General features: G+C 39.5%; 2 protein-coding genes and 1 non-coding gene across 3 annotated transcripts; 2 read left to right on the forward strand and 1 right to left on the reverse strand.

Annotated features, from left to right (window-relative positions):
- Positions 1–4,237: 4,237 nt before the first annotated feature.
- On the forward strand, positions 4,238–5,684 carry LOC125191647 (alpha-1,3-arabinosyltransferase XAT3-like). The gene is made up of 2 exons (XM_048089043.2): positions 4,238–5,259; positions 5,330–5,684. The coding sequence occupies exons 1-2, from the start codon at positions 4,362–4,364 to the stop codon at positions 5,620–5,622; spliced, it is 1,191 nt and encodes a 396-aa protein (XP_047945000.1). The 5' UTR covers positions 4,238–4,361; the 3' UTR covers positions 5,623–5,684.
- Positions 5,685–17,249: 11,565 nt separating this feature from the next.
- LOC148928600 (small nucleolar RNA R71) lies at positions 17,250–17,356 on the forward strand. Its single transcript, XR_016129725.1, has one exon. It is a non-coding gene; the product is annotated as a small nucleolar RNA R71 (small nucleolar RNA).
- Positions 17,357–23,056: 5,700 nt separating this feature from the next.
- On the reverse strand, positions 23,057–24,804 carry PAO5 (polyamine oxidase 5). Its single transcript, XM_089069710.1, has one exon. It carries the CDS (start codon positions 24,628–24,630, stop codon positions 23,131–23,133), a length of 1,500 nt encoding a protein of 499 aa, XP_088925836.1. The 5' UTR covers positions 24,631–24,804; the 3' UTR covers positions 23,057–23,130.
- Positions 24,805–25,449: the final 645 nt, after the last annotated feature.

Raw genomic sequence — 25,449 nt, forward strand, 5'->3', positions numbered from 1 at the left:
CCCAACATCATCAAAACAATCACAGGCATGACATAACAGTTTTAGATCTATCATCGACTTATGTCACACATGAGCGTTATTCATACATCACATACACACACACACGCACACACACGCACACGCACTTCCTATATATCATTTATCCCACTTTCACTCAATCTAGATGCATGAGGGTTCAAGAATACCAATTAATAGGTTAGATGGAGAAAGATTAATATATAGGTACCTTTTCTTGCCAAACCGAACGGTAGAAACAAAGTAGAGACTTGATTCTTCAACAATTCTTGAGGTTTAAACTCTAGTTCTTCTCAAAAGATGAAGAATTATTGGAGAAAAGTAGAAGAAAATTGAGAGAGAGTGGAGAGAGAGAAGTGGCGTGTGATATGGGGTGGGCGGCGATTTTTGGTGGTCTAGGGTTAGGTTTTGCTCCTATTTATAGGGTTCAATAAAATCTCTAGGTAATTAAATAGAATATTTGGGAAGATTTGATTCTCCTCAAATAAATAAATAAATAAAGATTTGAAGAGATATGGTGGGAGAGATTGGCTTTAATATTGATGTGGAATAAGGGGATTTCGAAATCTTAGGCTATTTAATTAGCCTATGATTTAATTTAGATATTTCACGGAGTAGAATAAAATATCATGAAGCAGAACAAATATAATCATTCTCCCACTAAGAATAGGGAATAGGCGTTAATATTGATTCCTCCATAAGGAATCAATTCCAAATATTAATTAAAATAAGATATGACAAGATCTCCTTGAGATATGGTAAGATTTGCTAGAATATTTATATTTATTCATGGAAGAGAATAAATAAGGGATCAAATAATATAATTAAATATTCTCCTCTCCCATAAATAGGAGATTTTCGAAAATCTCCTTATAATAGGCATGGGGGTCGAAATTTCATGAAGAAAAATAAGGAAAAATCGGACTTTGGATTTAATTTAGGTAATTATCTCAAGCAATAATTAAATCCAAGAAAAATAGAATTCCTTCTCCAATAGTAGTAGGGATCGAAAATTTCAAATAAATAAATAATGATCCTATTAAATCTTACTCATCCCTTAGGTAAATAATTCACCACAATATTATCAACAATATTGACTATTTAATTCAATCTCAACTCCAATTCGCAATTAGGTCACAAGGAATCATGCAATATATCACTCATCATTCAATTCACGTCTCCCACGTCATCAATAGTATTAAATAAAAATTTTACGGCTCTAAAATTAGGGTTTGAAATTTCGGGATGTTACACGATGAGTCGTTAGGGGATAAACCCGATGGCGCAAAAGAAGCAATGAAATTTCTTGATGGAGGATATCCTATCTTCCGGAGCTGAGGAGGAACATCTGGCCGATCAAGATCGCGCTGCGATGATGCTCACCCGACGATATGTGGTCTAACTTTGCATTGATTGGGTCCTCCACTTTTGGGGCTGAACGGGGATGATATTGAGGCTGCCACGAGCGATATCGGGCGTAGGAGTTCTATGGCTGCATGTGTGAATCTGGGCCAATATACGGTGGAGGTCAGTAGTGATTGGTTTGTTGTCGGGTCAGGTCACAGCAACTCAGCCGATGCGGCGGTGGTGGCGATCAACCGGAAGGATTTTTGTGGCAGGGGCGAAGATGAATAAGTTTTTGATAGGGATCAGTGAGTTACTCCTAAAAAAAGATGAGTAGAGCGGCTGCTCATATAGTGGTGGGTCCTAGCAGGTCCAACGAAGCCTTGGTGACCGTGGTTCAAGGTGCCCAAGGTTTATGGTTCCAAGCTGGAACCATGAGAATTTACTCGAACTGAAATCGTTGATTTTAGAACCATGGGCACCTCTATCTGTGCTTTCCTAAAAAATCAAAGACATGCCTGCTGTCATGGTTTGGTGCTTTGTTCAAGCATATGTGGATATCTATGTTTCATTTCACTGCATGGTGGATTTGGATATTAAAAACAAAATGGTTTTGCAAAACTTTAAATCCAACTGGGAGTTCGAGAAGAGAAGACTATCTTAGCTCTAGGTTGGTGTTTGTTTTTAGTACTTAGAGCCCTGTCATCGCTGTTTGTGGTCATACATTTTTCTTGTGGTTAGCTTATTAGATGAAACTTTCTTGTGATTGAGGATTGTGTTCCACAGCTCACCTCCTTATATGATTTGAGCATTTTTTTCCTTTTATCAAAAAAAATAATATAAAAAACAAAACAAAGACGTGAGATGTCATTACCCATTGCTGAAGCTTAAATCCCTTGAAGTGAAAACAATAGATACTATTATTAGACACCCGTCAAATCCTCCCATATATGTTTATTTATTTTGTGTAAAAGATGTTCTCTTTATTATTCTTTTCATACTTTATTTGAGTACTTTTTAAAGTAAGGATTGGTGCGAACATGATAACATACTTTTATGAATTAGTATTATATTATAATCTTGAAATTCTCCAACGTAATTCGCTAATAACGATAGAGATGGTCGTTGTTGTATTTGGTATCAATAAAGCTACCTAGCCTTTTAAATCAGTTTATTATGTTTATTTTTTGGGCAAAGTAGTTTTCATTGCATATGATGGAGGTGAAGCCAATTTAGATTTCCCAAATCACAACATGGGCCAAACTATATTTATTTAAGAACTAATTGGTCGTTTAAAGACAAGCCATAAAAGAATAAGCGATAAATGTGATTCGACATTTCGATTACTGAAATAATATAAATGGATTCAAAGTACAAAATTGAATTTATAACAGACCCAAGCAAATAAAGTTGGATGGACACGTTTCGACCAAGCATTGATAGATGAATTAATCTTCCACTTAGGGGTATTAAAGTACTCCTATGTTTTTTTATTTCTCTCTATTAAGGAGATGATTGTTATGCAACGGCAAACATCATTAAGTACTAGTTTAAATTAAATAATACTATTAAATTTTACTATTCTATCAACATTTTGCACTCTCTTCGTCCTTGATTAAGTGGGACATTTTATTTGAGAATTAAGAAGAAAAAGCTCAATGAATTCAATAAAGAGAAAAATAAAGTACAAATAAAGAAATTAAAAAAAGAAAGATAATAAAAATTAATTTAGCAGATTATCACTATGACCCACCATTACAACTTATTAAACACTAATAATAGTGTCAGTTACATTATCCACTAATATTATTTTTAACTTCACCAATTGTATAATAATTCCCGTGTCATTTTAAATATGATGTTCATTATTATATTTATGAAGACAATTTTAAATTATCGAGGAAGATAAAAATCATATATGCTGTCTAGAAAATCATAAATATTTTCTTCAAATTTATGGGTTCATAACTATTTTGTTTGTAAACTTGATTGGGTTGCATAGTCTTCATTTTCATGACTGCTGTGTGTGTCTTCATTGTTAAGATTTGTGGAGCTACTGATCAAATTTTTATTAAATTTAGTTAAGATTATGGTTAAAATAGTACATTTGTCATTATTTTATGGGAATGAAAATTTGATTGATACCTCAATATATGGAAATAATCATTCTTTCAAACTGGGTCCGACAACTATGCACTACCGTAATCTTGTTTTCAATAATGCTATGAATCTATGCTCACATCACCTAATTAATTTGGTTAGTTTAATAGGCAATCACATGAAAAATATTTTAATGATCACTTGTACTAAATTTAAGAAATGGAGAAAGAATCAACACTATAGCTAATTAAAATAAAACGTGTCAAATATATATGGAAATAAATATGAGTAAATGATCAAAAACGGCTTCATTGCAATCATATAATATGGTATTATTATCGGCATCTGATTATAGCATCAACAAAATTACCTTTTAAATCAAAATATACATTATAAATTATTACACACATAAGAGGAAGGAAATTAGCATATTCATCGTTATATATTTAATTCTCTCTTAGTTTTTCATAATAAAAGTCTTTGGAATGCACCCTTTTGCTTGATTACATACAGGTATGCATACATTAAGTTGATTTATAGTCATCTCTCATAACTCTTAACAAATTTTTATGCTTTGTACAATAATTAACAAACATATATTCCAGCAGTATGATAAAAATGAGGCCTAAACAGATAAATGCAATGAGCTACAGGCGAGAAATGACATTGGCATATATATTAATCATATTTATGATGATGATGGCACTCAACTATAGCACGGTTTCAAAGTCCTGCTTTTTGGGTCGTCAAATTAGTAAGTATCCATAACATAATCTATATATTCTAGTACCAAGCATTATCAAATGATAACTACTTTAATGTAATAACTGTGATAATCTCATCAATTCAGTTATTTAAAAATGTCAATATATATTGTATTATCATTTTTAATATACTGATTAATGAGTTATCACAATTATCACATTAAGCTAGTTATCATTCTAACACGGATGACAGAATACGGAGACCATAGCAGAATGAAGAACTACTCCAACGATAGATCCGACATGTATGAATTCACGGGCGACGTACGGCTGCAGGGAAGTCGAACCACCATTTTCATAGGATCACCGATCGACAACAACATTCCCCACGAAATAAAACCATACGCGAGGAAATACGACCGCTCGAGCTTGGTAGCCATCTCTTCTATCCAAATAAAGGCAGCACCCCCCGAAAAACTCCCGGTTTGTAGGAAAACCCTGGACGTCCCGGGCATCCTCTTCTCCACAGGAGGATACACGCATAACTACTTCCACAGCATCACCGATGTGATGGTCCCGCTCTTCGCCACCTCCCAACGCTTCAACCGCAACGTCATCTTCCTCGTCACCAACCACAATGCTTCTCGCTTCACCACCGAGCACAGAAAAACCCTAGAGAGTCTATCCAGACACGAGGTGGTTGATATCGATATAGAGAATCGAACTCTTTGCTTCACAAATATGATTGTGGGACTCAAAGCTCACCCATTCGATCTATCCATTGATCCATCCCCGTTTTCGAGCCTCTCCACTCGAAACCTCACAAGGCTTCTACGCAGCATATACTCCTTGAAGAGAGACTCGGTGGGCGATCACAATCGGCCTCGGTTGCTCGTCGTTTCAAGAAAAAGAAAACGTAGGTTGGCCAATGAGGTCCAGCTGGTTGAGCTCGCACGGGAGCTGGGATTCGACTATGTCTTACAGGATTTGGGAGACCATCTCGAGTCCGCCGCCAAAATCGTCAACTCCATCGACGTCCTGGTGGGAGTCCACGGAGCTGGTCTCACAAACATGGTTTTTCTGCCTGAAAATGCCAGTAAGTCTATCTGTAATTAAATTTAAATGGATTTACATTAATGATTTTTTTTTTTTTTTTTTGTGGTCAGTTGTGATCCAAATTATACCGTTAGGGATGACAGATAACGCGAGGGGAATGTTTGGGGCGAATCCGGAGGAGATGAAGTTGAAGTATTTGGATTATATAATCACCCCGAATGAGAGCTCCCTTTTAGGGAAATTTCCCAACAACAGTCTAATATACACAAACTCTACACAATATTGTGAGAATATAGGACCTCAAGATTGTTACAATATCTTTTATCAACTACAGGATGTCAAACTTGATTTAGCTAGATTTAAGGATACACTATTGAAAGCCTTGGACATCATGGCTGCTTAATTCATTTATTCCACGAGGCTCTGCGTGTTGTAATAAGACTTAGTATTTAATATTTAGTACAATATTTTACTGTAATTTATTATATACACCTATTGTCATATTTTGACAGTTACTATATTAGTTCATTTCTATGTGCAATTTTGGTCCATAATAAAAAAAGGAAAAATTGTAGCCATATGTGGAGTTATATACACATTTTAATTCCAAATACGAACATTATGGATTTCGATCTTTCATAATTATAACGCCACTATTTACTATATACCAAATCCAATATATCAACCAAAACGAGACCTTACTTTGGCCATGTGTTCATTCATCATAATAGAGAGGTCATAGCCATTCAACTTTTATTGGAACATTACATCCACTTTACTGGAGACGCGAATAATTTAAAGTCAAGAAATCAACTTATTTTCCTAAACGAAATTCTAACAAAATAGCATGTCTCATATTATCTCAACATTAACTCACTATTTTGATTAAATTTATTACAGAAACATGAAGATATTATTATAAAATAAATCCTACTTAACAGTTGATACTTTAACTGAAGCCTAGAAAATTTATATTCACTAGTTAGTCGTTACATTAAAAAAACTGTCAAATCAAGAGTTGTGGCTGTGTAATTTTTTCATTTGACTCGCTTTTATTTTACTACTAAAATTATCACACAAATGTACAAGACTAATTCAACAATGACAAATAATAGCATTGTATCCCACAAAGACTATAGTGTCAACCTAAGTATCAAAACCAAATTCAGTTACTGTCAATCAAATTGGATTTTTGTTCCTACTTCAACTACTGATGTGACTCAAATTTTAGTTCTTTATTGTATTGTTTTTACACACATTTTCAAGTGAAAATGGACTCATTTTGATATATTGTAGGACAAAAGACCAATCCATAAGAGAGAGAGGAGGAAGAAAACAAAGGTCTGAATCTGATCAGTAATCAGCCCTTCAAGATTAACTTAAAATGCTTCTACAATTTCACCATTGCATTCACCTTCGAAAGAGCTTCGCGTGGATACCTCACACGCCTCAATCAGAGTCCGGATGAAGAAGATACGGCTGTTTTACGAAGATTGCGCAATGTAGTGCAAAATGCGCGACCCGACATTCAAAATGCCCGACCTGATTGAGAGTTAGACAAAATGCCCAATCGGGCGTTTTTCAAAGTGCAGATCACCCGACCGGGCAAATGGTACTGTGTAACAGTTCGCCCTCCTAGGGTACAATAAATGCGGCGGCTGCTACCAAACGGACTCTAAAGAAGTAAACATAGGCTAGGGTTTTATTTAAAGAGTGTTGACCATAGCATTTAAAGGAAACATCAGAGCAGTAAAGCAACAACTTAACCTAGAAGCTTGAATAAGAAAGAGAAAGGGGTATCTTAAATAACGATCAAAATCTCAAGAGTACGACATAATATCCAAGATAAAAATCATAAGAAAAGGGCTAAGGCCTCAAATCGAAGGCAAGATGCAAATATCCCAAAAACAAATCCTAAAGTGTATCAATATTCAGCGGAAGACGACCAAGAGAAAGAGTAGCTATGTATGAGGACACAACTACGCTTGAAGTTCAAAATATCCATCTTAATTAGTTATCATGCTCAACACCCGCCACCGCTCGTCATTGTTCAACCTGCACATAAGGAAAACACATGCAGGACTAAGTATTTTGAAATACTCATTGAGCTCATTGCCAAAACATTTTATAAGTTATGCCACCCTTACCAAGTGAACTCGAGTTTTAAGCAGTTATAAGAGAATATCACGAGTATCACAAAATATATTTTCATAGACTGGCTAGTCAAAATAACTCCCCATTTTCTCATCAATTTCCACAATCACAATCTTTCCATGGTGTGACGAAAGTGTGGCCACACTTTTCACCCACGAGACCGGCCGACTAGCAAGGACGGCTCCCGATCCCCTCGTGTACACAACCGGTAGGGTTTGCGGCCCATACTCAGACCCGAATTCGTATAATCACATTCATAGCCCTATAGCCCAATGGAGCGAACTCACAAACTAGGCATCAGGCACACAATATCACAATAAAGCAAACATGGGCATGGCATAACAGTTAAACCACCCTTATAACACCAATCAATACTTTTGACAAAATAAAAGAGAGTTTTAAGAGTAAAGCCCACCTCGACTGCTTAGATTTCAAGTAGTTTCGCATTTCCGTTATCCGGCTTCGCAACCAAAGTTTCACCTTTTAATCACATAGGCACATATCACAAATTAGGTTCAACACTACTCTTACTCATGCATGTCTCAATACTTTTCCCTTTTCCCATCGATTTATCTTATCATTACTAATCAATCAAGATCATGTTTATCATACAAGTTCCATTCGCATCTCCAATCTAGATCTAACATCGACATATGTCACACAAGAATATTTAGCCATCAAACACACACTACACCAACACAACACACACACACGACACGCACACACACACACACACACACACGTCACACACATGTAACATATTCTCATATCCCCTTTATCCCACTTTCACTCAACCAAGATGCATGAGGGCTCAAGAAGACCGATTAATCGGTTAGAAAGAAGAGGGATCGAGTAGCAAGAAGAAGATTAATATAAGAATACCTTTTTGAGAAAAACGAACGGTAGAAACAAGTATTAGACTCGGTTCTTCAAGATTCTTGGATCAAACTTCAATTCTTCTTCAAAAGATGACAAAAATATTGGAGAATGGAAGAAAAAATTGGAGAGAGTGGGAGAGAGGAGAGGGGCGAAATTTATGGGGGCTAGGGTTAGGGGTTCTCTTATTTATAGTGCTCAACAAGATCTTTAGGTAACTAAAATAGAATATTTGGTAAGATTTCATTCTCCACAATTAAATAAATAAATATTGTGAAGTAGGAAAGAAGAATTAACAAAAATAGACTAGGGTATCAAGGCATGTAATTTTTGAAATATATGGCTCCCAATTAGCCAAGATTTTGTTTTTGGTATATTTTACGGAGTAGAATAAAATATCACGGAGAAAAATAAAATATTAAAAATCTCCCCTTGGAAGAATGAATTAGGCATGTATTTAGTCTTGTAAATAAGGAAGGGATTTTTAAATATCAACTAAAATAGATATGGCAAGGTCTCTTGAGGTATGGAAAGATTTGGTAGAATATTTTAATTCTAGGTATGGAAGGAGATCAAATAAGGGATCAATTAAACAATAAAATAATTTCTTCCTTCCCAACATAGTGATTTTCGAAAATCACCAAATAACAAGGGGGTTTCGATTTTTCCCTCTTTAGAATAAGGAATAATTGGGTCTTGGATTTAATTTGGATAAATATCCCAAGAATTAAATTAAATCCGGAAAAATAGAATTTCTTCTTAAAAAATCAAGGGGGTCGAAAATGGCTAATATTTATGGAAATTTTCTCTAATATTCTCACTCACCCTCAAACAATTAATTCACCTCATAATTTAATAAATCACGTGCCACATCACATAGTCAACAAATTTGACTTTTCAAACTTCTCGGTCAAAGAAGCTCATGCAATAAATTCACTTATCAAATAATTCGCATCTTCCACGTCATCAATAATAAATTTTAGGGCTCTAAAATTAGGGTTCGGAAATTCGGGATGTTACATACTGGGTCTGGTTTCGAGCCCTAGCTATTTAAATAGCTAGGGCATGACTTCCAATGCATGTTTTGGCGGCTAGAGGCAATTTTTAGAGAGAGAAAGAGGCTTGGAGTCTATTTTTGGAAGGAAGAAGAAGAAGAAGAAGCTTGAGGCTAATTCTTCCCTAATCTTGCCCATATAGTAGCATTTACTTGTTTTCTTGTATTGTTGCCCACTATGAGTAGCTAGATTTTAGGGATTACTCCTAGTTAGTTAGGGAAGCTTGTAAACATGAATCAATGATTATGTTTTGATTGATTTCCGTATTTTGGTTCTTGTCTATTGATGTACTTTTTATTTGCACTATAAATACCTGCAAGTATACAGAGTAGGTATAGTATAGCAAAAGGTTAGTACCGGGTATCGAACACGGGGAAGATGTACACAAAGTGTCTATCTTCTACTAGAACTCAATTACTATCTGGAGAAACAAGAATTTTTTGTAACTTTTTGAAAACAGTAAATATTAAAAACAGTAAACAACTAACTGCAAGCAAATCACGGAGAGAAAAGTATAGAGATAAGGGGAATTCCAGGGATGTGCTTTCGCTTTTATGGTTATACAAATTCCAAACTACAATACCCTAGCACAGTTAATACTTTGAAAGGACGAGTCACCTAGCTTATGCTCATGCGATACAAACGTTGATTACTAACATTAGGGTTGTCAATCCTAACACGTAACTCCAAAAAGCTCCTAAGACCCTTGAAAAGTCCTCACTCTCAATTAACAGTGCCGTTTTAAAGGAAGCTAACTGTAGTGTCTACTAAGTGGATCTAACTCGCTAGAACTCTGTCACAGTTATGAAGCAAGTTGTATTGAATCATACATAATTGTGTCACTCAATTATGAAGCATCATGATTAACTTAGGGAAGAAACAAAGTAAAAACAAAACGGATATTAAATAGAAAACGAAATTGTATAACCAAAGTTGCTACTAACACATCCCTAGAATCCTATGAGTTTAGTTACACATGACTGAATAAACTAAAAACATAGATTGAAGGGAAAACAATCTGAACATAAAACTAAAGCAAATAAAACCCGTAGGTTGAATCCTTGTCGTTCTTGATGTTCTTGAAATCCTTCTTCAACTCCTTGCACAATTGAAGTACTCTAGCTTTTGATCTCTATGAATGTGTTCTTGTTGTGTGAAAAAACTCCTTTTTGATGAAGCTTGAGGTCCTATTTATAGGGGAAGATTATTCCTCATCATAGAAGGAAAAGATCTTCAAAATTTGGTAAATCTTGGAGCAAATCTAGGGCTGGTCGGATTCACCGCCTTTCTCCGGCGGGCCGCCGCACCTTGGCCGGCGGTCGCCGCGTTGGAGTCCAGAGACTCTGACCCTTCGGTGGCGGACTGCCACATGTCCTCCGGCGGTCGCCGGGCGAGACTCTTCTCCTAGCGTAAATTTTCGAGGCGGGCCGCCACATAACTCTGCCCGCCGGGCGCCGGCGGTCGCCGTACAACTTCGCGGCGGTCGCTGGTCGCCGTCTGACTCCAGATTTCCAGACTATGCGTTTTTACTCCCCTTTTCGGCTCAAATATGCACATTTCTCACAAAACACGTCAAAATACCAAAATGTATAGAATATGCAAATAATGGACATGTAGAGTGATTTTGATAACAAAAACGGACCAAATAATGGCCTTAAAACAGTGCAAAATCCGGGCGTATCAACTCCCCCAAACTTACATTTTTGTTTGTCCTCGAACAAAACACTAAAGACACAAGAATAGACGCACGGAATGCACAAGGACTAGACATCATAATTGCCTCAAAAGATGAAAGAATAGATTAAGCATGGATTAACACAATCAATTCAAGCAAGGCTTAATAGTGCACTTTCATTACTAACTCGTGGAACACCTTGAATTCTAGCACTCACATGTGGCAAACTTCCAAAGATGGGAAGTGTTCTTTCTCTCACTCTCAAAGTGTATAAAGGTAAAGTGTAAATCACTCAAATCATGCATCATGCAAAGTTTACCATAGGCTTGCTCAAAGTCTAATCCCTCCTCTACTCAATGTGATTAAGCATCAAAAGTCCGAAAGGTCTTTCTTTTCGGTTGTAACGTAGGCTCTTTGGTAGGTGAGGAATATTTGGCTAAAAAGTGACTCAAATATAAAAATATCCCAAGTAGAGTTAAGATGACTCCACTTTTCTAAAACTTAAGGCACTTCTACACTTTATTTTTCTCCTTCAATTTACTTTCAATCCTTTGATTTTATTTTCTTTTCACAACCTTTCACACATTTTTCTTTTTTTTTTTTTTTTTTTTTTTTACACATCCTTTCTTTTTTTTTCTAAGATCAAGCACATATTTGGAATTTTTCTCAATTTCACAACTTGTACTTTCTTGATATTAAGCACACTACTTTTTATACTTTCCTCCTTATCTCTCCAATTCCTTTACAAAAGAAGATAACAAAAACTATACTAACCCAAGGAATTGTCCCCCCATTTATTTTGGCTTCCAAAGAAAAGGCTTAAAGGCTCAAAATTGGCTCCAAAGGAAAAAATTGAGAGGGTCGAAAATTTTGGATATAAAAGTAGCTAAGAAAAGACGGCCTAACATCCTCCTAAATCAACTTAAACACTATGTAAACTTAGGCAGACCAGGACAAGTTCTAGAAACATATACATGCATACAGATAAATCACACAAGAAAGAATTTAAGGCTCAAATCTCACAAGGTAGAAGCACGATTCAAGGCGAACAAGCAATTCACTAATTATGCACCTTTTCACCCAACCATCATATCAAAACGTTAAGCCACACTTAAACATGGATGGAATATAATATCATTGGCAACTCGGTCTAATGTGTCCCTAAGCATGCGTGTTTCTAAGTTCTTCATGTTATGTTCATGACATGGATTCAAGAAAACATTTTTAGAACACAAAAAAAAATCCTACGGGTTTTTGGAAAATTAAAGCAAAAACAACTAACAACAAAAAGAAAACCCTAAACTCACGGTCCACCACTTCATCCCCCCAAACTTATTTACAACAAAGTGTAAAATAAGTTTGTAGAGTCGGTAGGGACGTGAGTATACTACTGAAAACAAAAACGTACCCTGAAAAATTTCGCGTAGAGGTTGAGCGGGGCGACAATTCGAAGAATTTCGAAAAATCGCGCTGGAAAATTGTGCCCAGGTGGCGGTCCGCCGCAGCTGTTCGGCGGTCGCCGCACGTCAAAGATGCTTTCCAGCGTTCAGGTGGCGGACCGCCGCAGAGCTTGCGGCGGTCGCCACGGAGAGGTCAGAACCTGCAAAAATTTTTGCAAAGCACAAAATTAAACCAAAACCAAAAATACTTAAAATTAAAGCAAAAATTGTTAAATCAAGGAAATAAATCGTCTCAAAAACATCCAAAAACATGGTACAAATGCTCATTTAAAGTCATCGAGCTTGACTTCTTCAATCTTGAGGAGGTGGAGGGAAGCGGGCGCTAAGATCCTCGAAAGCTCCAACGAGGTACGTGATATCACTCCTCATTGTCTCTCGTTCCTCTCTAGCTTCGGCGGCCATCCTTCGGAGCTCTTCATATTGTTGACGCCGATGAACGTCTTCCAAACGTTGTTGCTCCCAAAATCCTTGCTCCGCCGTGCGCCAATCGCCTTGAGCCGTCCACCCTTGGCGGTTGTAGGCATTCTCCGCTTGTTGCTCCGCCCATCGATTGTCCCAAGCGTTGGACATGTTTTGCATATAGGAGAAAACTTCTCCTAATTGGGCGGAGGTGTTGACTTGAAACTCCTCTTCCGGATTTGGCCTCCCGCGGCGGCGGTTCGCTCTTGTCCGGCGGCGATGTCCTTCCACTTCCTCTTCTTCTTCTTCCTCTTCTCGTCGTGGTTGGGATTGCGGTGGTGGCGGTGCTGCACTCCTTTGAGCTTGTGAATGCTCCGCGCCTTCTTCATAGTTATCAATGGCATCAAATGCGGAATCCTCATCGGGCTCAAATTGAGGAATGCGAGAGGGAATGTTCCTCTTTCTAAATTCCCCATTGATGGGGTTAGCCTCGATCGCTCTCCGGTGGGCGGGTGTGTCGAGCTTCCAATTGGCTTGGTTTGCCCAAACATCGACCTTGGTCAATTGCGGGAGTGGAACGGGAAAGTGATCCCCCGCTACTTGCATAAAATACCCTTGACCCCAATGATCGGTCTTCAAAAGCCCCACCGAAAATAGCACCTCATAAGTGATAAACTTTTCTCCACCATCCTCCGTCATACCGGCAAAAGAGACCCCCAAATGTTCGCCAATTGCCGTAATCAATCCCCCACAACAAATGACGCCCCCATCTTTCTTCGTGATCCTATCCACATAGTAAGTAAAGAGGGTCCCATAATCGATTCCCTTCTTGTTGAGTAGGCACCACATCACGTTGAGCTCCGTTTGGGAGACACTTCCCCCATCGATATGAGCAAACATAAGCTGAGTCATAGCACGATGGAGGTACCTCAAGACGGGGTTGCGAATTGATGAAGACTTGGCATAGCCCGCTGCATGCTCTTGCTCATTTGTCATCGCCCCCCAAACCTCTGAAAATTCATATTCATTGTCCTCTTCGGGGTTGGGGTCGAAGCAATGGAAGATCCCACTAAGCTCTTCCATGGTAAGCGAGTGCCAACGGTTCCCTAGGCAGAAATCGATGCTAAGTGGAAAATTTTGGCGGCGATCCTTAGTGACCTTTAGCGAGCTGAGGAACTCGAGAGTATACTTTCGAAACGATGGCCACTTCCTTTGGAACATGTAGACGAGCCCATTCCCATCACCCACGTCGCACAACTTCCAAAAATCCTCCATGATCCCCAAAGTTTGGAGAGGGAAATCGTGGGGATATCTAGAAGGTGCCGTTTCTCGGGCCGACACTTTCTTCCACATAGCCTTTTGCTCTTCCGTGGCAAAGGCTAATGCCATAGTTCTTCGCATTCTCCGGTTTCCCTTTTGATCCCATTATCCTACAAAAGAAATTACACTCTTAAAAGAGCATCAACAAGTGGGAGATCAAAAGTTCCCCCAAACTTGCATTCAACCAAGTAAAAATGAAGAGATAAGAACTTATATGCAAGCTTGGGTACAATAGCATCCTAATTTTTAGCATAATAACATGTTAAGCAAAATCAACAAAATTAGGACACAACAAATCATCCCCCAACGTGAATTCATCCCCCATGCAGAGACGTATCAACCAAATATCCATAAAAACCAACAATCTCTACAACATCACAAATATTGCAATTCATGGAAGTAATAATAGCCTCACAATGCTATGAACATGATTGCAACTTTTAAACTTTAAAAACCAAGAGAGAATCATCATTCACAACTTAATAATCACCAATCAAGCAAATTTTAAAACATAGAATTTAAAAATTCATACACATAATCATCCCCCATCATGAATTAAGAGATTCTACCGAACAATTCACCCAAAATAAAGCACAATCCATGGAAGAAGTAAAGAAAAACCCAGAAATTGAGTTAGGATTCATACCTTTTTGTGGAGAGAATTTGTAGAAGAAGAGCTCTAGACTTTGAGAGAATTGAGAGAATGATAGTGTGGGTGTGTGAATTGGTGATTTATATAGGTGGGGGTTGTGTGCAAGGAAGGAATTTGAGAAGGAATGTGAAAAGGAATGGAAAACATACCTTTTATGGTGGAAATCCCGTCTCTGGACTGCGTGTGGCGACCGCCGCGTCTCTCGTGGCGGGCCGCCACACGGGCCTTCGTAAACAGCAATCCTGGCGGGCCGCCGCGGCCCGTGCAGCGGTTACTCTGGCCCGCCCTAAGCCCGATCCTTCCTGCACATGTTAACACACGTGTGGCGACCGCCGTGCTTTAAGTGCGGCGGCCGCCACCAAATTTTTTTTTTTTTTTTGTTTAACAAAACATAAAAAAATGAGAAAATAAAAAAATATAAAAGAAAATTGGGTTGCCTCCCAATAAGCGCTTTTGTTAAAGTCGTTAGCTCGACTTGAAGTGGCCCACTAGTTGGGCGGATCAATAACTCGAGTGTTGAAAATTGGCATAGGGAGCAATTTGGTCCCTAGCTTCTTCCACCACTTGTACTTCCCCTCTTTCGTTTTGATGACGTATATCTCGGGGTCCTCTTTGGGTGTTTTCTTTCTCTTCTGTTTCTTCTTCTGTGGAGCAGATGTAGAAGAATTAGCATCACCCTTTTTAGAAGAGTGTCTTACCTCTTTGATAATGTAGATAGTGGAGGTAGAAGGATCCTCCGCTTCAAAGGGATCTTTGGACTTGGTCAAGTCGGTAGCCATGACTGCTCTGCACTGTTGTTCCATTTTTGCCCGCTTTGCCTCCTCAAACTTTAGCATCTCGCTCTCGATCTTATAGGTGGATTGACCATGAATATCACTGATTGTGATCTCGCCACGACCTACATCAATCAAAGCTTTGCAAGTGGCAAGAAAATCTCTCCCTAAGATTAGAGGGACGTTCTTGTCTACTTTCATGTCGAGCACAATAAAGTCGGCAGGAAAAATAAAATCATCAACTTTAACTAAGACATCCTCAATCATACCTACAGTCTTGATGGACGAGTTATCGGCCAACCTGAGTGTTACATCTGAAGATTTGAGTGGCCCGATGTTGAGCTTTTCGTAGTACTTCAGTGGCATGAGATTGATGGACGATCCTAAGTCGCACAGTGCTTTGTCAACCTTCCCTTCTCCAATTCGGCACCTAATGATGAACTGGCCCGGATCTCTTTGCTTCACTGCCCGTTCCTTTTGGATGATCTCACTGCAATGATGCGGTAGCTTAAGGTCGGCTTTAGTCGGCTTTTTTTTCCTCATTACCGCCTCCCTTAGTAGCTTCGCATACTTTGGTATCTCCTGCAACGATTCAACAAGTGGAATGTTAGTATGGACTTTGCAAAACATGTTAAGGAATTGCTTGAACTGCTCTTCAAGCTTGAACTTCCTCTTTGGCTGAAAAGGGAGTACAATCCCGTTGTGCCGCACAAGCTCCTGCTTAGTGGACGATTCTGCCTTGTCAGTGGCAGGCCGCCGCGGGGTGTGCGGCGGTCCGCCGGCGACTGGGCAGTCCTGCGTGGTTGACTCTGCCGTCTCAGTGGCGGGCCGCTGCGGGGTCTGCGGCGGTCCGCCGGCGACTGGGCAGTCCCCAGATTTCTGATTTGCCACCCACTTCTTGTTAATATCATCCACTCTTGCTGCTGCCTTTGCTCTATCCTCATCTAACTTCTTCTGAATTTGCTCCATTTGAGTGGTAATATTGGTTACAGCTGCCGAGATTGTGTTCATTCCTTGCTCGAGGTTGTTTATCCTTGCTTCGACCACTCCGATCTTGGTGTCATTAATCTTCCTATCTTGCGTAATTACTTCCAAGATCTTCGTGATTCCTTGTTCATACTTGTCTTCCTTCTTCATCGGCTCAACCACTCCTCCTTTGCTAACATTAAATCCTGCAGGGGGTTGCAAGTAATTATTGTTAGAATAAGAAAGATTTGGGTGCGGACGGTTCCCATTATAATTATTGAAATTACCGCCCCCCTGATTAGGGCGATAATTGTTATTGTAGTTTCTGGGACCGCCTCCTTGCACGTAGTTGATTTCTTCCACAGTTGATATGGCAGTTTCGGGTGCATTGACCGCCACTATGGAAGTTGCCGGAATTGGATCTTCCTTCCTCGAGATGTCCATTTGATCAATCCTGACTCTAAGTTCTGCTAACTCCTTAGCATAAGAACTTTCTTCGGCCTCTTCTATGGCTGCTACTCTTCTCGTGGCATGCCTTTCCTTCGACCACCCCCGACTGTTGGTGGCGAACTCCTCGATCACCGCCATGGCATCCTCTCCTGTCTTTCTTAGAAATCCTCCATTTGCCCCTGAATCAAGCATAGCACATATTTTCTCGTTAAATCCATTATATAGGATTCCTACCTGATGGTCTATGGAAAAACCATGGTTTGGGCACTTTCGAAGAAGAGCTTTGAAACGAGCAAATGCCTCATAGAGGGGCTCGTCATGGCCTTGTGTGAACTGAAAGATCTCACTTTTGAGCTTCAAAATAGTGCCTGGCGGGTAGTATTTGTCGAGGAAGGTGGCTACGATGTCCTTCCATGTGGAGACCTTTTCTGGTGGCATACACTCAAACCACTCTTTAGCAGAATCAATCAATGAGAATGGAAAAAGTCTTACCCGTATGGCATCGTCGTCGACACCATTTAATTTCAGAGTGTTTGCGATTTCCACGAATTTGGAGAGATGGCGGTTAGCATCTTCAGTCGCCCTACCTGCAAAAGGAGTTTGCTCGACCCTTTGGATAAGGGGCATGCGTAACTCAAAATTGTTAGCATCAATACGAGGGCCGTTAGGAAAAGTGATCATATTCCCATGATTGAACATGTTCATCACAGGTAATGTTTCTCTGTTCTTCTTTTCCATGGCTTCTCGGGCTGCTCTTTTCGCATCTCTCTCATCCATCAGCAACTTCACCATCTCCTGCAGCTTCTCAATATTTGTTCGGTCACCCATTGTTCCTGATCCTTTTTCACTTCTTATTATTCTACGAGTTCTTTCAAGTTCTAAATCAAGCGGCTCTAAGATGTACTTCCCAGAACGCGTTCGCATACAAAACCTGCAAGACTCGAAAACAAAAACAAATTAAACTAAAAAAAAAAAATTAAAACAGAAAGCAATAAAAATCCAAAGTAGTAAAATTATCCGTTTGAAGATATCACTCCAAAGTGAATTGTCTTCCCCGGCAACGGCGCCAAAAACTTGATGCACTTTTTATTTGCACTATAAATACCTGCAAGTATACAGAGTAGGTATAGTATAGCAAAAGGTTAGTACCGGGTATCGAACACGGGGAAGATGTACACAAAGTGTCTATCTTCTACTAGAACTCAATTACTATCTGGAGAAACAAGAATTTTTTGTAACTTTTTGAAAACAGTAAATATTAAAAACAGTAAACAACTAACTGCAAGCAAATCACGGAGAGAAAAGTATAGAGATAAGGGGAATTCCAGGGATGTGCTTTCGCTTTTATGGTTATACAAATTCCAAACTACAATACCCTAGCACAGTTAATACTTTGAAAGGACGAGTCACCTAGCTTATGCTCATGCGATACAAACGTTGATTACTAACATTAGGGTTGTCAATCCTAACACGTAACTCCAAAAAGCTCCTAAGACCCTTGAAAAGTCCTCACTCTCAATTAACAGTGCCGTTTTAAAGTAAGCTAACTATAGTGTCTACTAAGTGGATCTAACTCGCTAGAACTCTGTCACAGTTATGAAGCAAGTTGTATTGAATCATACATAATTGTGTCACTCAATTATGAAGCATCATGATTAACTTGAGGTCCTATTTATAGGGGAAGATTATTCCTCATCATAGAAGGAAAAGATCTTCAAAATTTGGTAAATCTTGGAGCAAATCTAGGGCTGGTCGGATTCACCGCCTTTCTCCGGCGGGCCGCCGCACCTTGGCCGGCGGTCGCCGCGTTGGAGTCCAGAGACTCTGACCCTTCGGTGGCGGACCGCCACATGTCCTCTGGCGGTCGCCGGGCGAGACTCTTCTCCTAGCGTAAATTTCCGAGGCGGGCCGCCACATAACTCTGCCCGCCGGGCGCCGGCGGTCGCCGTACAACTTTTCGGCGGTCGCTGGTCGCCGTCTGACTCCAGATTTCCAGACTATGCGTTTTTACTCCCCTTTTCGGCTCAAATATGCACATTTCTCACAAAACACGTCAAAATACCAAAATGTATAGAATATGCAAATAATGGACATGTAGAGTGATTTTGATAACAAAAACGGACCAAATAATGGCCTTAAAACAGTGCAAAATCCGGGCGTATCATCTATTTGTTTATTTCAATCTGTGTTGGGTTTTGCTAACAAACTTAATCCGGTAAAGGCCTTAACTTCAATGTTTCTTTAACTAGGAGTAAAGAGCTAACATAGATAAGGAACCCTAGGCTAAAACTGATCAGGGGAAAGTCCGGGGTGGATCTTGTGTTTTGAACGTTCGTAGAAGCCAATCTTGAGCTTACTATGTGACTGTAGGAGTGAGGGTTTGGTGAGTAGAGCATAGAAGACGTGATCAGCTTATCCTAGGTGTAAAATTCCACGATCAGTGATCAGCTGCGTGAGAGTGTAAAATCAACACGATCCCGATAAATATTGGAAAGTAATTAGACTTTAGGATTCATGTGAACAAGCAACTCGAAACAAGCAAGGAGTAGTCTTCCCTCTTTATCGTGATTCCCTTATATTTTTCCTTCTCGTTTCGTCTTTCACTCGCCTCTAGATCAAAAAAACTCAAAATTAAACTATTTTACTGTTTTTTAGTTAGATTTACTAGTTTTAGCTATTAATCTCCTCCCTGTGGGTTCAACACCTTTTATACTGCATTGCATGTCTGTATACTTGCAGATGTAGTATTTTTAGGGATTTATTACTTGTTTTGTGTACTTAAATTGCACCCTAAAAATACAACAAGTTTTTGGCGCCGTTGCCGGGGATGCGTTAGTTGTTTGATCTTTATACTGCATTTCTTTTTAGATTTTTAGTTTTTTATTTTATTTTTCACATGGTGCCCGTAATCCGTGTGTTTCTTGTGCAGAAATCTTATCTTGCAAGGAGGACGGGGCTTGTGTGGAAAGTGCGTGATTAGTGGTCGTCAAATTATGAAGAAGTAGACGGTTAGGTAACGGATGGTTTGACTCCCACTCTTATTATTTTCTGCTAGAACACTTTCCTTACCACACACACGATTATTAGGACTAATCCCGGAGTTGTCGATGTTCTCGCTTCCGGTAGAGGGGTGACTTGTGTTAACTTAACCCCTTACTTGTTTTAATTGATATTATTATGTTGTGCTTGGTATTTTCTGTTTGGAGTGTGTTTTAGTTTGCAGAGATGTTCTATTTTTATAGGCATCCAGAGATATGAAAGTCTGAGATGAGGAAGATATCTGAATGTGATATCTGTGGAGTGCAACAAGCACATTCGAGCTCTCATTTCGGTAATGACCAAGAAGAAGATGAGGAGTTCTCATTTGATCCAATTGATCTGCTCCAGAGGAGGATATCTGATCTTGAGAAAAGGCGAAATGATCCCAATTTCACATTTGGAGAAGAACTTGCCTTAGAAAAAGCCTTGAGCGATCTTCATAATGCAAGAAGTGAGAGATTTAAGATTCTTAAAGATAAGTCATTTGAAGATGATTAAGATCTCACATGCGCCGAATTATGTGTTAAAATGGAGGAGTTGATAGAAAAGACTCTCAAGCGACCTGTAGTGACCTCTCTCCCGACTGGATATGAAGTCTACCCTCCTATGTGCATCGAGACACTAGATGATCCGCCTATTCAACATGTTTGTGAAGAAAAAGAAGAGGAGTGGGTCACATCGACTGTGGAAACAGTAAAGGAGGATGAGACGAGAGCTGCAGAGAGTGTAGAGTCTCCATTTGTTGAACATGAGTGTTGCCAAGCACTTGGCTTGTTGTCATTCCATAGCATCCATGATTAGATGCTAATACCAAAGTCGGTCATTTATTTAGAACCCCATTCCAAGTTGGAAAGTCCGTAGATTAGATGTTAATACCAAAGTCTCCTTCAAATATTTAACATCTAATTCCCAAAAGCTTTTAAAGAACCAAAGACCTCGCATAAAATGATGCGAACCCAACCATCACATATCATGAGCCAAACCCAATCAAGGAACTACATCGGCCAAAAATGAGGTCTATGAGCAAGAGATGCAAGGCTTTTAGCACACTCATATTACGGATAAACATAGAGGAAGAAGTTCGAGTTGTGAAAATGTGGAAGCCGAGGATCATGCTCGAAGTCCTGAGGGAGACAGAGAATTTTCCTGTCGGGGGCGTTCTAACAACACGGGAACGCCTGATCGGACGTTTCGAGCAACGGATGAGTTAGTCCAGGGAGTTTTACCCGGGCGTTCAGGTTGCCAGTCAATGCTCGACCGGGCTAAGATTAAATGTTAAGGTTTGTTTTTCTAGTCTAGTGTTGCTAGTTTAGTGGACCCATTAGGTTTTTGCTTTGATGAAAGTTGTCTTGAGTTGCCTTCATTGTTTTGTAGAAAGTCCATAGATTTTAAGCATCTATCTAACTCATAACACTTCTATTTTCTGCAAAATATTCTCGAAAAAGTCCAGGATCAGGTTAGATGGAAAAGTTCCATAATCCGTATAAATTCATGACATTTTGTGCTACGTTTGAAGTTCGTGAAAAATACCGAAAAAATGAAAAAGTTCATAACCTTTCCAGCAATTTGTTGTCTTATCATTATACTAAACAACATCATGTGGTGAAGCTCGATATGACATTGATTGAATCAAATGAGAAATAATTTTATTTTTTTTTCAATTTTAAATTCTAAGCAAACAACACAAATTTGAGAATAAAAATGTGTTCTTGTATATTTTATTAATAAAAGTAATACTAATGATTAATTTAATCTAATCATCCAATGTTTTTTATTATTATAACTTTTACTTATTCTGAAATATTATGATAATTTCAATCCAATATTGAAAGGTATAATAGTAATAAGAAATATTATTTACATGAATTACATTTATTACTTATTAAACGACGATATGAACGAATAATGCAATCCTTTTTCGAATTTATAGTGGTATTGAGATTCTACTAGTTTTATAATAATAAAAGAGTGGCTATAAATTTTATTCCATTGCCTTACAAATTAAAGTGGAGGATCCGCTTAAAAGGTATAAAGTGGAAGATTTCTATTTTCAATTCGCACCACTAGGCTAAGGAGTCATTCTCTGATTCCAAGAGCACAATCCTCCAATAATGCATACTTAAGTCATAAAAAGTGAGGTCTAAAATGTAAATTCATTTCGTGATATTTGAAAATATACTATTATATTCATTAATAAGAGCAATAACAATAATTGATGATAGCCACACGAAGCATTATAGTGGAATGAGCTATTTAATCATATCATGCGTCATATTCATATACCAAGAGGGTATCCCCCTCCTCAAATAATGATGTCCCAGATTCCACATAATTGCTTCTATCAATCTTATTTGATCAACTTTTATGTAAGTCCAACATAAAAGGAGGGTTACACGTGAATTCAAATGATGAATATCTCACATAATTTATTTTACCCCATCCCATAATTAATCTTTTATTTTAACATTATGAATACATGATTACTCATACGAAACACTTCTCGAGTTCATGGAAACACTATGCAAATGTTCCAATGCAATAGTATTTTTTTAAAAGTTAAAACAATAATAAAATTAGTCAGAAATATAAATGGAGATACCCCACAAAAATAAAAAAAAATGGAGGGATAATGGAATGTAGACGAAAAAGGGTAGCCGATTTTACGGATCATGTCGATCTTAAATAGAGAATCTCTGAAATAATGAGATCCAAAGCTTGTTTTTTCACTCTTTCCAATTCTACCATTAATTTCATATATAAAGTGAACTAGCTTCTTCTATTTGCTATTCAAATCTCAATTAAAGAATCAATTCAAATATACTGAAAACGAAGCTTCTTTAATTTCCAATCACCATAGGAAACATGTTCCCCCATCTCTCCCTTTCATTGCCCCCTCCCCTATGTCTTTTGCAGAGAGAGAAAGAGGGGATTCACAATATACTCTTTTTTTAAAATAAAAAATTGAATGTAGTGAAAATAAATAAATAGTAAGCATAATAACATCCCAGCCAAGAAAAGTAGTAGTAAAAAAAAACTTTCCAAAATAGTAACTAAAAATTTCTAATACTGCAACAAACAAAATATTTGAATTTTCATACACCATTAGTAATACAATTATAGTGTTTAAGCAGCCTATTGGCTTCCCTGAGGCCACTGAAGTAGGCTCCGTGAGTGGTCGAGTAATGCGTCTTATGCGTGGCTTCGCCGGCGAACAGGATTTGCAGCGGCGGAGCTGTATCCACGCATCCGTATTTCGGCAGCGGCTCAGCCAATGTGTCCATGTCATCTATACTTGATCCAACTGCCACATAGCTGTATGATCCCAAAAACAGAGGATTGCTCCCCCATTGCGTCCTCAACACTTGATCGAATTTCTCACTGTGTGCCTGTGATGGCAACAAATTCGACACCGTCCTCGAGAAGCCGCCGATGATCTCGTCGTCGCTCAGCTTCTCCAGCTCGAGAGCCTCCTGCCCTGTGAACCAGGACAGGACGACTCTCGAGCTGCTATAAATAGGGCATAGAAACGACGTCCTCCGGATCCACTGAGGAATCTTCGGATTCCTCAGTTCGGAATCCGAGGGATGGAACACCATTTGTAGGAAGGGGAAGCCGCCGGCAGGGAAGTAATCTGGGCTGAGTCGCAAAAATACCTTATTGACGACTCCGTAGCCGAGCCTCGAAATGGCCCCGGCCTTGCAATTGGGCAGCGGGGGATCGAACAGGCTCGATCCCCCGCTGCCCATCCCAGCCTTGAGCACGCCTAGGGACACGGTCACGATGACGTGATCGGCCGACATGGTCGTCCCGTCGCTGAAATGCAGAGTGACGGGGCGGCCGTCGCCTCGGACGCCGGCCGGGGCCCACTCGATTCTTTCGACCCTCCGGCCTAATTGGATGACGCCGGCGGGGAGGACGGAGGCGAGGTGGTCGATGACGCCGGAGTAGCCCCCGGCGATGGTGATCTCCTCGCCGGGGAAGAGGATGTAATCCTTCTCGGCATTGTAGTCGAGGCTGCAGAGGTCGTCGGCGGAGGTGTAAGTCCTCTGTATGCTCTCGTGCATCGCGAAGACGGCCTCTTGCAGCGATCGCTTGCTCCAGCTCCCCACAGAAGCCCCCTTTTTCTCCTTGTCCAGATACGCGGCGAGGCCGCGGCGGAGGAACGAGCCGACGCTGGTTTCTCCGCCGCAATGCTCGGCTATCTTGCCCTGGATGAAGTCCATGAGATTGTTGAAGAGGCGCGAAATCGGGTCGACGAAGGCGGGGGAGAGCGCGTGGCCGCCCTCCGCCGCCGTGACGGGATCTTCGAGAGTGCCGTCCATGCACTCCCACGGCTGGTCGGAGGCGAGCAAGTTTGTGTCGCTGGCGATTTTGTAAACGGGGCTGCCTTCAATCCCGTGGATCCACGTGGCGCCCTGCTCAATCCGGTCGCCGGAGAATTCGGAAGTGCTGATGCGGCCGCCGATCCGGGTGCCGCCCTCCACCACCGCCAGCTCGAGGGATGCCGCGGCGGATGTGTGGAGCTTGTTGGCGGCGGTGAGGCCGGCCATTCCGGCGCCGATTATAACCACCCTTGGCTTCTTGCTCACCATTTCCCCTCACTTACCAAAATCACAGCGATGGGACAAAAATGGAAAATGATTCTTGACAGTGAAGGATTTTTTATCTTTTTTATTTTTTTTGGTGGGATGTGTGTGAGGTTGAAGATGAGATAATTGGAATGCAGAGGATATATAATCGCTTAGTAAGGGATCTTTATTCTCTCTCCTCTTTTTTTATTTTAATGTTGATAATTATTTATTGTCACATATAGTTTCATTAAGCTAATAAAGACATGGGTCTACTTTTGTTCAAGTCTCACCCCCTTGGTTTCATATGAGTATTTCTTGGCTGCAAATCACATGGAATCATATATACAAATATGAGTAGGCACATAGTATAATGTGGCATGTGAGTGTTGTCAATGTTATCGTAAAAGCGTATCAAGTCTATGGCTAGGAAGTGCGATGATGAATCGACTTTAGTCCATTTCTCTTCAAACCCACCTCATTAATAGAATACATATGTAAATATATAAAATGTTAAAAGGTTCACTAGAAAAAGATAAAGTATGAAACAAAAAAGAGTTCAATTGTAGAAGAAATAAAGTTTTTGCCAAAAAAAATAGCTTAGAACGCTCAAGATGGAATATGAAGTAGGTAGCTTTGGATGGAGAAAATATTTCATTATTGTCTAGCAAATTGTGTAGCACGTTGAATGCTCCAAATCAATCCACTCCTCTATTCAACAATCATCCCACTTAAGGTGATGCTTGATTAAACCATTACTCAATGTACTATCAAATAAAGTAACAAGATAATCAATAAATGTCTCATTCTACAATTATAATAGTATAATCATCTCTTTGGTTA

This window comes from Salvia hispanica, chromosome 4, assembly GCF_029641045.1.
Source record: "Salvia hispanica isolate PSC_SH4W2 chromosome 4, Shi_PSC_v1, whole genome shotgun sequence".
Taxonomy (NCBI): domain Eukaryota; kingdom Viridiplantae; phylum Streptophyta; class Magnoliopsida; order Lamiales; family Lamiaceae; genus Salvia; species Salvia hispanica.

What these genes read in the sequence shown, in the direction of transcription:
- LOC125191647 (XM_048089043.2), top strand. Translation starts at nt 4,362, where the DNA reads ATGAGTTATCACAATTATCACATTAAGCTAGTTATCATTCTAACACGG. An exon ending in TTTTCTGCCTGAAAATGCCA is followed by an intron (nt 5,260 to 5,329) that starts GTAAGTCTATCT and finishes TTTTGTGGTCAG; the next exon opens with TTGTGATCCAAATTATACCG.
- PAO5 (XM_089069710.1), bottom strand. Translation starts at nt 24,630, where the DNA reads ATGGTGAGCAAGAAGCCAAGGGTGGTTATAATCGGCGCCGGAATGGCC.